This window comes from Siniperca chuatsi, linkage group LG11 (genome assembly GCF_020085105.1).
Source record: "Siniperca chuatsi isolate FFG_IHB_CAS linkage group LG11, ASM2008510v1, whole genome shotgun sequence".
Lineage (NCBI taxonomy): Eukaryota > Metazoa > Chordata > Actinopteri > Centrarchiformes > Sinipercidae > Siniperca > Siniperca chuatsi.
The window spans coordinates 12851842-12865685 of record NC_058052.1 but is presented as its reverse complement, the minus strand read 5'-3'; the positions used below and the strand labels follow the sequence as shown (position 1 = coordinate 12865685).

The 13844-nt window shown below is 36.9% G+C and overlaps 1 protein-coding gene across 3 annotated transcripts in view; it reads right to left on the bottom strand.

Annotated features, from left to right (window-relative positions):
- Nucleotides 1–12121, bottom strand: part of lmbrd1 (LMBR1 domain containing 1) — a 58593-nt gene extending 46472 nt beyond the window's left edge. For all 3 annotated transcript variants that reach the window (XM_044213679.1, XM_044213680.1, XM_044213681.1), the window contains exons 1-3: nucleotides 11968–12121; nucleotides 10121–10297; nucleotides 8850–8913 (exon numbers count right to left, since the gene is read on the bottom strand). In XM_044213679.1, coding sequence (XP_044069614.1) covers nucleotides 8850–8913; nucleotides 10121–10297; nucleotides 11968–12033 — 307 coding nt within the window. In that variant the 5' untranslated portion in view covers nucleotides 12034–12121. The remainder of the gene's footprint in view (nucleotides 1–8849; nucleotides 8914–10120; nucleotides 10298–11967) is intronic.
- Between the last annotated feature and the right edge of the window lie 1723 nt (nucleotides 12122–13844).

Sequence of the window (13844 nt, the reverse complement as noted above, 5' to 3'; positions counted from 1 at the left end):
GTGTTAATAATCATTTGTGGCAATTTACAAGGATTATAACTATTATCAACTATCAATCAGAGCAGTACTAGTAGTTTCACTCCCAGCACCATGTAGCTATGGCTTATTGGGAAACATTAGACCCTTGTCCTCACCTTGTTGTGGCCCTCCACAGGGGCATTAGCACCTGGACTCTTGTCCCTTGCAGACAGGCAAAATGTATTACATTTTATGTGAAAATTAAATGCCAGGGGAGATTTTTCACAGAAACACTGTCTCTGACAAAGGACTCCAGAGACTGATGAAAATATCTGTCTGTACAGACACTTGCTGAAAGGTATGACACTACGAGCTTGCACTCTCATTTCCTGTAAACATCAGGGGAGGCACCATTTTGGGGGGGCCATACCTGGGATAAAACATTAGACTTAAATTTGACAGGAAGCATGAAAGACATAATGGCCATTGCTCTGTTTCTGCTGGATGTGTGAGTTAACAGATGTTTGCTAACATGCAAGACAAAAGAACATGATAAGCTGATGGAGTATCAAGGCTCACTGCTGTTAGATTTGTTTTGGAGTCATTCTTCAAGCCATCTAATGCAGTTTTAAAGATCAATGAGTGGTATGGTAAAATGGTAGAAAAAAATGTTTTTAGTTTCAAATAATATTTGCATATGTGACAATTAAAAAAATTGCTATATTGACTCCAGAATATTTTTGTCTGTATATTTATGGAATGTAATTGCTGTTTTTAAGTGCAGGGCTGAAACAATGCTTTCACACACTCACTTCCCTTGTTTCCCATGAGCATGTATGACTATGCGCATGTGGATTCAATTATTATTATTTCAATATGAAATTTGAATTAGTTGACAGAAAGCTAAAACAAAAATAGTCGTCAGCCCAAAGTCTAGAACTACTTTTCTACTATTTAAAGGATGAAAAGAAGCTGTGCATGACCTCGGTCATGGCAAAGTCACGAATACAGTAGCAGCAATAACACCAGCATTCAAACAGCTCAACTCTATCCAGACGTCCATGTCGTGGAAAAAGAAAGGAAGCTTGTTTTACAAGGCCAACAGACTGTAAACATGTGTGTAAAGTTCAGATTTTTAACATTGAATAGCATTACTATTCTAACTTGGAACACTGCATTTTTTATTAAACTCTACATCTAGGGCTGCACGATATGGTAAAAAAAATCATTGCGATTATTTTGACAGATATATTGTTTGCGATATGATTCACGATTAGTGGAAATGATCATTTTTGCATTACAATTTTCATTTTCACTGAAAAAACTTGATCATGATGATGTGACATTTGTTGGGGTCTGTATCAAACAAACATGTTTTCTTACAAATGGAGAACAAGATTTGTAGGCCAGGGCATCTCTGTAGCACTATAGTACTTCATTATAATGCTGTTTTGTCACACATTTTACCTTTATCAAAAAATTGCAGCTTCTGCAATTTGGATATTGCACTTGGCCATATTGCGATTTTGATAATATTGCGATTAATTGTGCAGCCCTACAAATATCACAGTATATCAATACTTAAAGAATAAGCCCTTTAAGAATACATTATATCAGGAGCTCCGTGCTGACTTGATTTCTTACAGTACATTAGCAGCATGTTTGCATTGACTGACATGTTTCTCAGGCTAACACACTAAGCTGTTTTGACTGCCACTTGCTTGGCCCACATCTCCCTCACCCACATTCAACACTGTCACCCAAATTCAGAATTATTGAGTCCAAACTGTCAAGATGGCAGTGAGCAGGAAACCTGACTCCAGACTTCAAACGGACTCTCTAGAAACCTATAGGTTATGTTGCAGATCTGAATTCTGCATGTAGAATCTCTAGTGTCCAGCCACATGTTTTTCTAGTTTGTTGCCATCTTGTTACCATTTTGTTTCATGTCATAGCTCAATGCCAGAAGACCTGTGTGTGCTAAACATTATTTTTACAGATCCATTGATTACAACCAACCTTCCTAGAAGGTTCAAATTCAAAGAATACATTTGCTATCATTTTGTTTCGCATGCTGCACCATGCCATGCCTTAAATACAGCAACATGCCTAACCCCCTTTTTAAATATCATTAGTGCTATTAGATGAGCAGACAGAAGACTTAATCCTGCCTTTAAAATACATGATTCCTAACTTGCACACATAACTCCTCACTGTTTTTATGATATTTCTTGCAGAGGAGGCTGTGTAGATTTTTGTTTTTTTTAACTAAACTGTGCTGAGTTTGTCAATTAAAAACCACACATTACTGTTACTCAGTAATTTGAAGAATATGGGAAAGAGGGTAATGTGAAATGGAATACATATAATAAAAGAAAACTGGCTCTATTCAGAGTAAGTTTTCATCAACCTGGTCTTCTTATTGGATCCATGTGTAGAAATGGGGAGACGTTCATCATGAAGTGATGACATTTATGAATTATTTGTCGTCAAGATCATTGGAAAAGCTGGACATAGAAAAATTATGTTTAGCTTTCTGGCAGGCTAACAGTCAATGCAACATCCATCAACATAACATATAACATATTTACTGTAACAGTGGGAGAGGTGTTTTGTAATTTATTATTACTGACTTTCTCTTTTGGCTCCTATTGTATGTAGAGTACAGCTTTATTCGAAATACCAATAACAAATGTCATTACAAAACTTCAGTGATGGCTTTGTAATTGGTCAGGGGATCAAAAGTGCTTAGATTCTTCTAAGATTGATGGCAAAGCAACGATGATACAATGGGGAGATAAAGTGGTATACCAATGTATATTAGAGCTAGACCAGTACATCAGAATGGGCAATATTATCGGCCACTATTAGCTTATTACAGACATATTGGTATCAGGGTATTTATAAGCCGATAACTAAAATGAAATGACACTACAGAAACACCAAAGATATGTTCAAGGTAATTTAGAAACAATGTAGCAGTAACCTTGTTTGTCAAGTTTATTGTTTAACTGTAAAATGTAAAACTGCTCAGTATAATTTTGTGAAGATTCTTTAATAAACAAATTGAAGTGACCCTTATCAAATACATTGTTAATGTTAAAAAAACAAATATCAGCAAATATATTGTAACTTCAGCCTTGGTATCAACCTCAAAATTCAGCATTACTTGGGCTCTACTGTATATCGTTATAACAGAGGCTTATACCATTGAGAGGTAACTGCTGTCTAAAAAGCTATGGGTTGTGGTTTTTTCACACAGTGGAAAGAAAAGTGCTTTTTGTTTCTTATGCATACCGGACAATGTTCTTATCGTTGAAGGCCCCTCTGTGTCACGCAAAGCTGCCCTCCAAAATAAAACTGCAATTTGTCAATGTTTTCAGAATGCTCTTAAAGAAGCACTAGGCTACTTCTTCCAATAAAATTCAGTCAGCACATGTAGGTGGACAAGAATCACAGACAAAAAGAAAGTACTTGCAGATACTTATTTACAAGAGGCTACTGCATCCTCTCTTGCTTCTTTTCTACAAATGGAGTTAAAAAAGGCAGAGAGAAAGCCAATGATTTATTTAAAGGGCCCTGGGGTATTTTGCCCTGTTGCTTAAGGGTCTTATGCACCACTGCTTTGAAGTACCGAGCAGTCCAAGGAAATGTATAAATGGACAGAGGCTGAAGATTGAAAGGCTAGACTTTCAAACTTAGGGTTCATCAAAGATGACAAAAAACTATTTGGGCTCTAAAAGGAAGTGGGTGTTTAAGTTACAGACATTCATCCACCCTGTCAAGCCGAAGGTACATTTTATCTAATATTACACAGTGTAGAATTTGTGAATAACTGCACATTTCACTTTGACAGAATCTTTTCACTTTATGGCATTACAGTTGCATTCTGATATAACTGTTATCTCTTTATCACTGGTGTTCAGGTTTTTGCCCAGCGTCAAAATGCACCCTAATGCAAATAACTATACTCATGCACTCATAAATGCATGTTTTAATCAGTCTAAGATGTAACATAACTGAAATGCATTTACTTGACCTACCTATGATGTTAATGTTATGAAGAAAAAGAGTAACAGTGAAATTTCACACCACTGACAAGAGTGCTTTAACATGAACACATGCAATTCAATGAACAAAAGGGTGCAAAATAACATAATAAATATCATGTCATCCACCCTGATTCTGTATAAGCGTGTGGATCAGAAAAAGAAATAAGGAAGACAAACCTGGTTAAAAAGTAACAAATCCATTAAAATAACAATGGAATTGTGCTATATTATAATTACCCCACTATGACAACACTGTGCTTGTAAAACTTCACAGGGTAATTATACAGCTGAGAAATGAATTCAAAACTGCTGCAGAAAAGTTGACAATGCAAACTGTAGGTTTGATTAAACGCTTGTGTTTAGAGGAAAATGTAACCAGCAACTGGCAGCAATTCACCAAATGACAGCTATGTAAGGCCATCAAATGATTTCACACATCAAGTAAATAAAGTTAAGAGTTCTTAAAAATCACTGGACATACACATGCTTATTAACTGTGATCACCACTGAATACAAATCAATCTACCTTGGAGAAAAACATGCTCCAGTGGAGGAAATAGGAAATCTCTACCCTGCAATTATTCCATTTGTGAAGAGACAAATGGACAGTGCTGTCAAATATGGCCTAAAAGAAAATTCTACTTTAAAGGTTAGAATTGTAAGGACGCTGTGCATACAGCACACATGGAGCTTGGTCTCCACCTACTGGCAAATAAAAAAGTAATGCCCCTCAAAAAAAAGACAGGAAGGAGTCTCTGGTTCTACATAAACATCAACAACGGGATAGTTAAATAGACTATGCAGCCAAAATTAGATTTATCATATTTTTGTATTTAGCTGTATCACTGCAGCCTTCAACAAAGTATGAGTTTGCTCAGCCTCAGCCCTCCTATACTGTCATCTTCACAAACAACTATTCACTGCACTGACGTATAGTCACATAGAAATGCATCATGAATCTCATTTGACTTTCAAAAAAAAAAAAAAATTGTAAAGCACTGTCTGATAAATATGATTCCATTAAAGTATTTAACATTAAATAGCCTAGGCAACTGATCAGAATCAGTAACCAATCTGTAACATTCTCACAATATATTACTATATACTGTCAGATTAATTCTGGCATAACAGAAAACAACTTAAAATCATAACAACAAATGCAATGACCTGAGGAACATGTCATATATGAAATGACGGGTCAATGGCTGGCACCTCTAAGCTTGGAATGCATTTGCAATATTTAAAATGCACTATAACTAGGGCTGCACCATATCGGGGGGGGCATCATATTGCAATTATTTTGACATATTACGATTTTTGCATCACAATTTTCATTTTCACTGATAAAAATGATAAAAATCATGATGATGTGACATTTGTTGGGGTCTAAATCAAACAAGATTTGTAGGCCAGGGCATCTCTGCAGCACTACAGTACATCATAATGTTTTGTAACACATTTTATCTTTATCAAAAAATTTAAACTTCTGCGATTTGGATATTGCACTAGGCCGTATTGAGGTTTCGATAATATTTTGATTAATTGTGCAGCCCTAACTATAACTTTATTCCAAAAACATGCTCTGAGGAACTGAGCACAATATCAATCAAAACTGCAAGAGTCAGATTTTTGTATTTTTGGTTTGATTTTACAAGCACTCTGCATTCCTTATCAACAGCCAAAGGTTACAAAACCACAACAAATTTGCAAGCAGATCATTCTGCACCACATACTCCCAGAGCTATGATCACATGTAGACATGCTCGAGGCAAGTAGCAAACTCTTTCAAGCTCCTCTCTTACCTCTCTCCCAGCTCATGCATACTCTTGGTATGGTATTTTTAAGCTGGATAAGAAAATGTTTATGAAAAAAAAATGCTATTTCCTTTTTTTGTGAATGGCATGAACAAACTATATTTGGATTATAATGCCTACTTAACTCACAATGTAAAATCAAAGCATGCATGTGGAATAAGACTATAAAGGGCATAGCACAATATGAAGTGCTGCATGCTGAACAGAAACTTTAGCAGCCACTCAAAACAATTATAGAGATTGTAGAGACTTAAAATTTACACTAACACTTTCTAACCAGAGAGAGATATACTTACTAAATACATTTCTAAACCAACTATATAAGCTTTTCCTTTGATGTGTGACAAATTTCTTGAGTATAACTGTTGCACCATGGACATGGTTTCGAGGCAGTTTGGCCATTAAATGAATTAAATTACTGACGGGACACTGCCCTGCAATCAAGACTATGTCTACAGAATTATTAATTTTGGTCTCTAAGTCTCTAAAGCAAAATTTGCATTTACAGAGATGTTTAATCCAAACTATAGATAGTAACAGAGAAAATCAATCATGCGCATGAAATCATATTAGTGTCCAGAGGACAATATACTATGGCCCCTTGAATGCTGGATTCATGTACAGTGTTCATGGTCTGTGAAATACAATTTTCTGATGTCATCATACCAGTGGAAGTGGTTTCTTTGATTGGGCTATCTGGGCAAGGAGACAGCTTGTCTTCCTTGCATTTGGCATTTCTGAACAGACGGTACATAACAGTGTTGCTGACAGGCACTTTAAGCCAGCATCTGTTAGAAAACGTGTGATCTAGCGTCTTTGGCATGACTGAATTCACTATCGTCAAAGACACCAAACTCGTGTTATCCCTTAATATGACAATCATGAAAACATTTCTGTGGCACTAACAGCTTTGAGTTAGGAATTTATCAGCCAAATAGCCTGTATACTGTCCCCATGAATTGTATGGGGCAATCCATGGGGACTGGACCTGCCCTCTCTCGTAGCAAGAGAAGGATAAGTCCAAGTTGCCTGACTGAATGCTTGACAAACCTACTAATGATACAGAACAGTGTGCTACAAGCCAAACAAATTGTAAGTGCCAGTGAAATTTTATAATTTTACTGAATGCAAGATAAATGTGACAATTACAACAAGTGAAAACAGCTGTAGCTAGTGGTTGTCTTGGGAAGTAATACTGTAGCTAGATTTCTACAGAAATACCTAGATTACTTGGTTATGTGTATAGTGTTTTTGTTGTTGTTTTTTCCCCAGCCTGCCCTGACTGTCTACATGTGAAGGAGGAAGAGTTTGTGGCCAATCACATGCAACATCAATATATGCAAAGTAGCATAAATGTATGATGAAACTATTGGTCCCCATGGGGAAATGAAGCTATTGCTGTAACATAGTAGGGAAAGAAAATATATTATACATATATTTAGAAAATCATAAGTAAATAAAAGAATTGCAAGGTTATGTAAACATGAACAAAGAAAAGAATTATAAACATCTGCATTATTGAAAATATATGACCAATAACAAAAGAATCCATCCATCCATCCATTTTCTACCGCTTGGTCCCGTTAGGGGTCGCGGGTGACTGGAGCCTATCCCAGTGACTTTGGGCCTTAGGCAGGGTACACCCTGGACAGTGGCCAACTCGTCGCAGGGCTAACACAGACACAGACAAGGACAGACAACCATTCACTCTCACATTCATTCAATACGGGCAATTTAGAGTTATCAATTAACCTACACATGCATGTCTTTGGACGGTGGGAGGAAGCCGGAGAACCCGGAGAGAACCCACGGTAACACGGGGAGGACATGCAGACTCCACCCAGAGAGATTGTGTGATGTTGGTCTGGTCCGGGAATCGATCCCACGAACCCACGATCTCCTTATTGGGAGGCAGGAGCTTTAGCCGCTCTGCCACCGTGCACCCCATAACAAAAGAATATAAAAGCAAAAGGTAAACAAGGCACAGTATACAAGAAATGCACAAGTTAAACTGCAAATAGTGTAAAGATGTGAGTGAATATAATCATCACTGTCCATCATTAACACACAGTGGGGAAGGTATCAATGATAGTAAAATGTGTCTTCATATGAAGGTCATGAAAGCAATTCACCTTATGTTCACTAGTAACATATTGTTTGTAATATTGTATGTGCTCCATCTGCTGCACATCCAACAAAAACATTTCAGCATACTTAATATGTAACAGTAAATTAAATTTATTATTGACAGCTATAGTTGACTAATGTAAGCTGCCTGCTATTCGACAGATTCCATTCATTTTAATGGTCATAGTGGGCAGTTTGCCAGGAAACACTGTAAATGTTTGATATCTCTGATATATTGTATCATCATGGAAAACAAACTGTTCTGTCCATCCATTAACATTCCCCTGTGGAATACCCTTTTTACTATTTATTATTTGAACAGTACTGCCCATTCGAGTTCATTGTATTACTAGTCTCATTCATTTGAACGCCATGTTCTTGTTTATAATCTGGTTTTGTGAATAAAATTTTGTTTTTTTAAAAAAGACCAGAGGATGCTCTAGGATCAGTGAACTATTGTATGGGCTTTTAATATATATTAAAATGATAGCCAGAACGAAACTGCTCCAGAGCAGGTAAGATGTGCAGCCAAAGTTACTATAGAGATACCCTGAGTGAAAATGAGTCACCATTGTGGAAAACAATGAGCCAGTGTGAATCCCTCTAAGATTGCTGTGTGGGTGAGTCAGGCCCCAGCTGTTATTAAATTGAACTGGCAGACCATCAATTGAAAGAGGACATTGGTATCAAAGAAGAATGACAAAGCACACTTATAATCATTGATCACAAAACAGCTAAACTCAATAAAAACATTCAAACGGGATAATTAGGAGAAAGATAGATTAGTGTCTTAAGTTCTGCAGTAAATTCTCTTTAGTTAGATTTTTGTCCACAAATATTCGTTTTTGGTTTGTTTTATGTGCACCCGCATTGACAGGTATTAAGACAATGCACTTACTGTAATATCCATACAGCACAGTGTCTTCAATTTGCCCTCTCGTCTCATTGTTTGCTGCCCATTCCTGGATGTTACCAAAGGAAAAGTCCACAGTGAAAATTAGAATTAAGTTCAACAATAAAGGGAATGACACAAGTATAATAATCAATGAGAACAGGCATCACTTAGATTAAAGCTCATGAAAAAAACAATGAGTATAATATATAGTGTGATAATTTATACCAGTACAGAGGGAAGTACAGTGCATTTTGTGGACACTGTATTAATTCTGTAACTTTTTCGTTTATCATTCTCTTATAACCATTCAAGACAAGAGGCATGAAAAAACAAAAACACAATACACTGATTAATGAATGAATCCAAGACCCTGAAAATGGTTAGGTCATGCCAAATTAGCTAGCATTTGGGCTATAGCAGTGCTCTGGCAGATTTGTTTATCTAGTTTCTCAACAACAGAGAATGACGCAAAACTGACAGGCACAGAGGAATAACTCAAAGCTTTCAGACCTTTGTCTAAATCTATATTTATTCATGCGTAGCACAGGTGTGGGAAATTGTCCATCATAAGCTTGCATTTCCTGCATTTTACTTTGAAAATGAATTCTCCAATTGGGAAAAAAAGCTGCAAAAATATTTTAAAAAACAGGTATTGTTTGTGAAGAGTAACAGTAAAGGAAAATGTTTGTGTAATTTCTGTCAGTTTCTGCAGTGTCATGATACTCACTGCTCAAATGATCTTTTCCCATCAGAAGCTAGTAATATTATTCTTTCATATTTCTGTTTACACTTGTCAAATTTCAGCAGAAAATGCACCACTTGCTTTCACGCCTCTTTGATTATTTGTCCTTTTTTTTATTCTCACCAAGAGATCACCAAAAAATCATGTTCGATTAGGTGAGTGAGGGATTATTTTCCTGATGAGTTAACGTGCAGCCTACGTTAGGTGGCCATGACTAAATGGTACAAAAAACAAATACCCTTTAGCAATCAAAGCATTTCACAACCCACACAAAGCAACACATTACCTGCTGTTAAAATGAAGATATCATTACACACTTTGCTAAATCTTCAAATAGATAGAAACAAATGCAATGACTTGGCAAAAATTTATGAGCCAAGAAATCCATTCAGCTTTGAGAGTGGACAAAAACAATGTCCACTTTGTCTAATTCTAAGAAAATTACAAAGCAAAGTTAAAAGCTGCCTCAGGAAAAGTCGTTAGCATTTCTCAAATTGATTTTACTGGCACTGTTAGCAGAATAGATACTAACCTTATAGGTACCATTGGGATACTTCATGAATGAAACAAGAAATATATCCACTGGTAGAAGTGCAGACGTTATCAAAGCAATGGCCAGTGCACATATTGCTGTGATAGTTGAAACAACTTCACTCTCCTGACGACTTTGAAATTTCCGAATGTAGACCCAACAGAAAGCCAGGATTACCTAAATGGGGGGGGCATTTAATAAAGAATAGTAAAAATTAGATGAGGAATATGGTTAGCAATACATTATTTGGCCTAGAGAGATCTATGAAAATGTACAGCCAAAAATATATATCTCAGAAAGATTGGGTTAATAAAATAAGGACATAATGAAAAAATACATTAATAACAGAAATAACATTAATGTAAGAAAGAATGAATGAATAGTGTGTACAGGGGTTGAAACAACTCTAAAACATAATGCAATCTGATCTAACACCCTGCAACAAATTATACCTTTGTGTGATCAGTGTTGCAGTGCTATATTTTGTTAAACTTCATCATACTGTGTTCACAATATTGTGTCCTCCTATGCCGGATAATACTGCTTGGAAACTTGACCTTCAGTGTGTGTGTTGCTGATTGCAAAAAATAAATACTCAAACCAAAGTGTTAACACAAGTAGGGAATTATATACTGAGAATAGCCCCACTGCAGGTGCTGTGGAACAGCTGATCTGATTATATCACACTCCCTCCCCTTATCCAGCATGCAAGTGAACACAGACTCAATAAAGACTGACAGGAAATAAAGTTTACTTTTTATAAGTAGCAGAATTAATAGACAACTATGTACTACTGTTTTTTTAAGTCTTTGAATTAACTAATGAACTAGCTAATTTATTCTGTTGCTGTTTAACATGAAAAAGACAAAAAAAAGAGAGGGAGAGGGATTGTAACAGGCAGGCAACTCGTTAGACAGAGAAGCAAAAAAGGGGCTCCAAAATGACAAGGTCATATTCCAGGCACACAAGCTGTAAGAAGTGAGGACACTGCTAAAACTAGTCCCTTCAGATCAAGGGCTGCCATTCACAGACAGGATCAATTAAAGGCCTGCAGCCTTAAGCCTCTGGCTGCTTGTTTTGCCAGGTAATGACGCGGGCTTTGCATCCAAATAAGGTCCATTGAAAGGTTTGTGCAAATAAAGGGGCTGCTAGTGGTGGGTAGGGATGCAGAGCAATTTATTGGCATCCAGGCATGCTTTTGGACGGCTTCCGATATAGCCATGTGACTGAATGACAACTGAAATAATGAGTGCTAAACTGGGCAGCAGATTACCTAGCTGACCAACTTCAAAGCATTAATTTAAGTAATACTGAAGCCATAGCCTCTAAATACATTTTTTTAAAAAGAAGTGACTATATAAATATATGTTTGCAGTTTCGGTGGTGAAACGCAGCCTTTGCTTTGTTCAACAGCACTAAATTGTTCATTCGGGAGAGTACAATATTTGTAAAATGCATTTTAAAACCTTGTGGTTAACGTTAAAGCTAAGTTAACTGGGTAACATTTGGGTGCTGTTAGACACAATAATCTAATTTCATTTTTTTTTGTATAATAAAGTAATAATAGCCGCCCCTTGTTTTACACTTCCACTGTTTCTAATAGTATGAAATATAAAGGTATACTAAATACTACAGAGCGCTTCCTACAAAACAACAGCTTGTAAGTGTGTCATGGCTAACGTTAGCTAAAACCAATCCAAAGCCAATATTGACGTTAATGCACATTACCGTGTCGCGCCTGGTAACAGGTTAACCAAGCAACCTCTACACCTGCTAAAACACCTCAAATTAATAGTATAACGAACCACTAATTGATAGAGCGACTAGACAACTTCACACTTGCTTACCAAAAGTATAAAGGTGAAAATAGACCATCCGAGTAGAGACTCGGAGATCAACGACTGAGCCGCCATCTTCACTTCCTGCAATAACAAACCCACGTGCTCCCGTTGACGTCACCACGGTGGAGAGTGAGCAGCAGCCGTGACGTCTACGCAGAAAGTCCATATGGCTGTTGATAATTAAATGTGATTTCAACTGTAGAATTTAACAGCTTCACTTGTAGTGGGACTGGACAGCAATGTACAGAGAGGCGACATCAACACTGTCACATACAGTGGAGTCTACCAGAAGCAGCAGATTCTAACAATACAATAAGGCACTATCGCATAAGCCAAATGAACAAGAAATTCAGGGTCATCTATCCTCGAAGTTTTAGCTTTATAAAATACCATCAGTACGTATTCAGATACTTCTACCCATGTAAACGTAGCAATACCACTGTGTAAAAATACTTAATTAAATGTAAAAGTCCTTCCTTCAGGATTTTATATTATTATTATTATTATTATTATTATTATTATTGGATTGGTGTTACAAATACATTAACATGTCAGCATAATTTTAATGTAGCGGTCGAGGTTGAGCTCATTTTAACAGTGTTAGGTATTCTCATTAAGCAATGCATCATATCTTGTAAGCTGATTAAATGTTTTGTATATAAAATATTTATCTACAAAGTAATTTGCTGTCCAATTGTGATGTAAAAAGTACATTTTTACACTTTGAAATGTAGTGGAGTAGAAGTATAAAGTAGGCCTTTCCACCACTGCATACAACTAGGCCTACACTGGATTGACAGGCACTTCTGTCCAATATTCAATAATACCAAATGACATCCACAGGCTATATAGGACAGGTGAAAAAGGAACACCTTTATGTAAGCAGGGTTAGGGTTAAATTTAGGATCAAAGTTTTTGCCCTAAGGACACACTAAGGTGGCACCTGTGATAAGCAGTGGGGCATTTAGGCCAACCACACAGGCACTGACTTACCTGAGGGGCCCTTCTGGGGCAATTGGACTATCCATTAGACACATGGTCTGACCAGTGGACACGGAATACTTGAGCTGAGCCGGGAGACATTTGGACCACCATTTATGAAATATGATGATATGATCTTTCTGTTTCCTGTTATATGTGTCAGCCTCTCCATTTTTCATCAGCCTCTCCATTGGTATAAAGTTGGTGCATTTTCAACCTCCGGTATATCTGGAAAACTAATCTGGTTCATTCAAATTTGCTGAAAAAGTAGAAGTAGGTCAATGGAAATTAGGGTACAGTGCACCTGTAGCTGCATTCCCATGTGTAGAGCAGATCTTTGGGATAATACTTGCTATCATTTATCCACCGCAGTGGCCCACACCAACAAACAGCCACTGTCTTCGGTGCTGAAGGTAGTCCCTCAGCTGATATGATAGTGTATTTCTAGAAAAATTCATATTGTTAATGAGCCTAATGTTATATTCCTTATTAGGACAGCTGTCTGACCAGTGGCTCACATGAAGAGCACAGATCTGCTTTCTATACATTGCAATTTTTTTTCTTCAGTTTTCTTTCTTGGCTTTGGTCTCTTAAATGTGTACATTTCCCTTGAAGTTTATGTTCTCTTTTCTGTCTCTCTTCTTTGGTTAGCGCTTTTCAACGCCAGGGGTGGGAGAGCGGGGGTTAGCTCAGACACTGTAGGCAACAATCAGTGTGCCTTCTATCTTGTGATTTACATTTGTGGCAGAGAAAAGTCAAATTCATATCACCAGCTAGTTTAGGCACTGACCTTACTGTGTACTGTATGTCTGACATGTTTGCTTAAATTTCTTCTAGAGCCTTAGGAATATGTAAAACTAATATTTATTTTTCTACCACCTGTTATGTGGCATATAATGGCC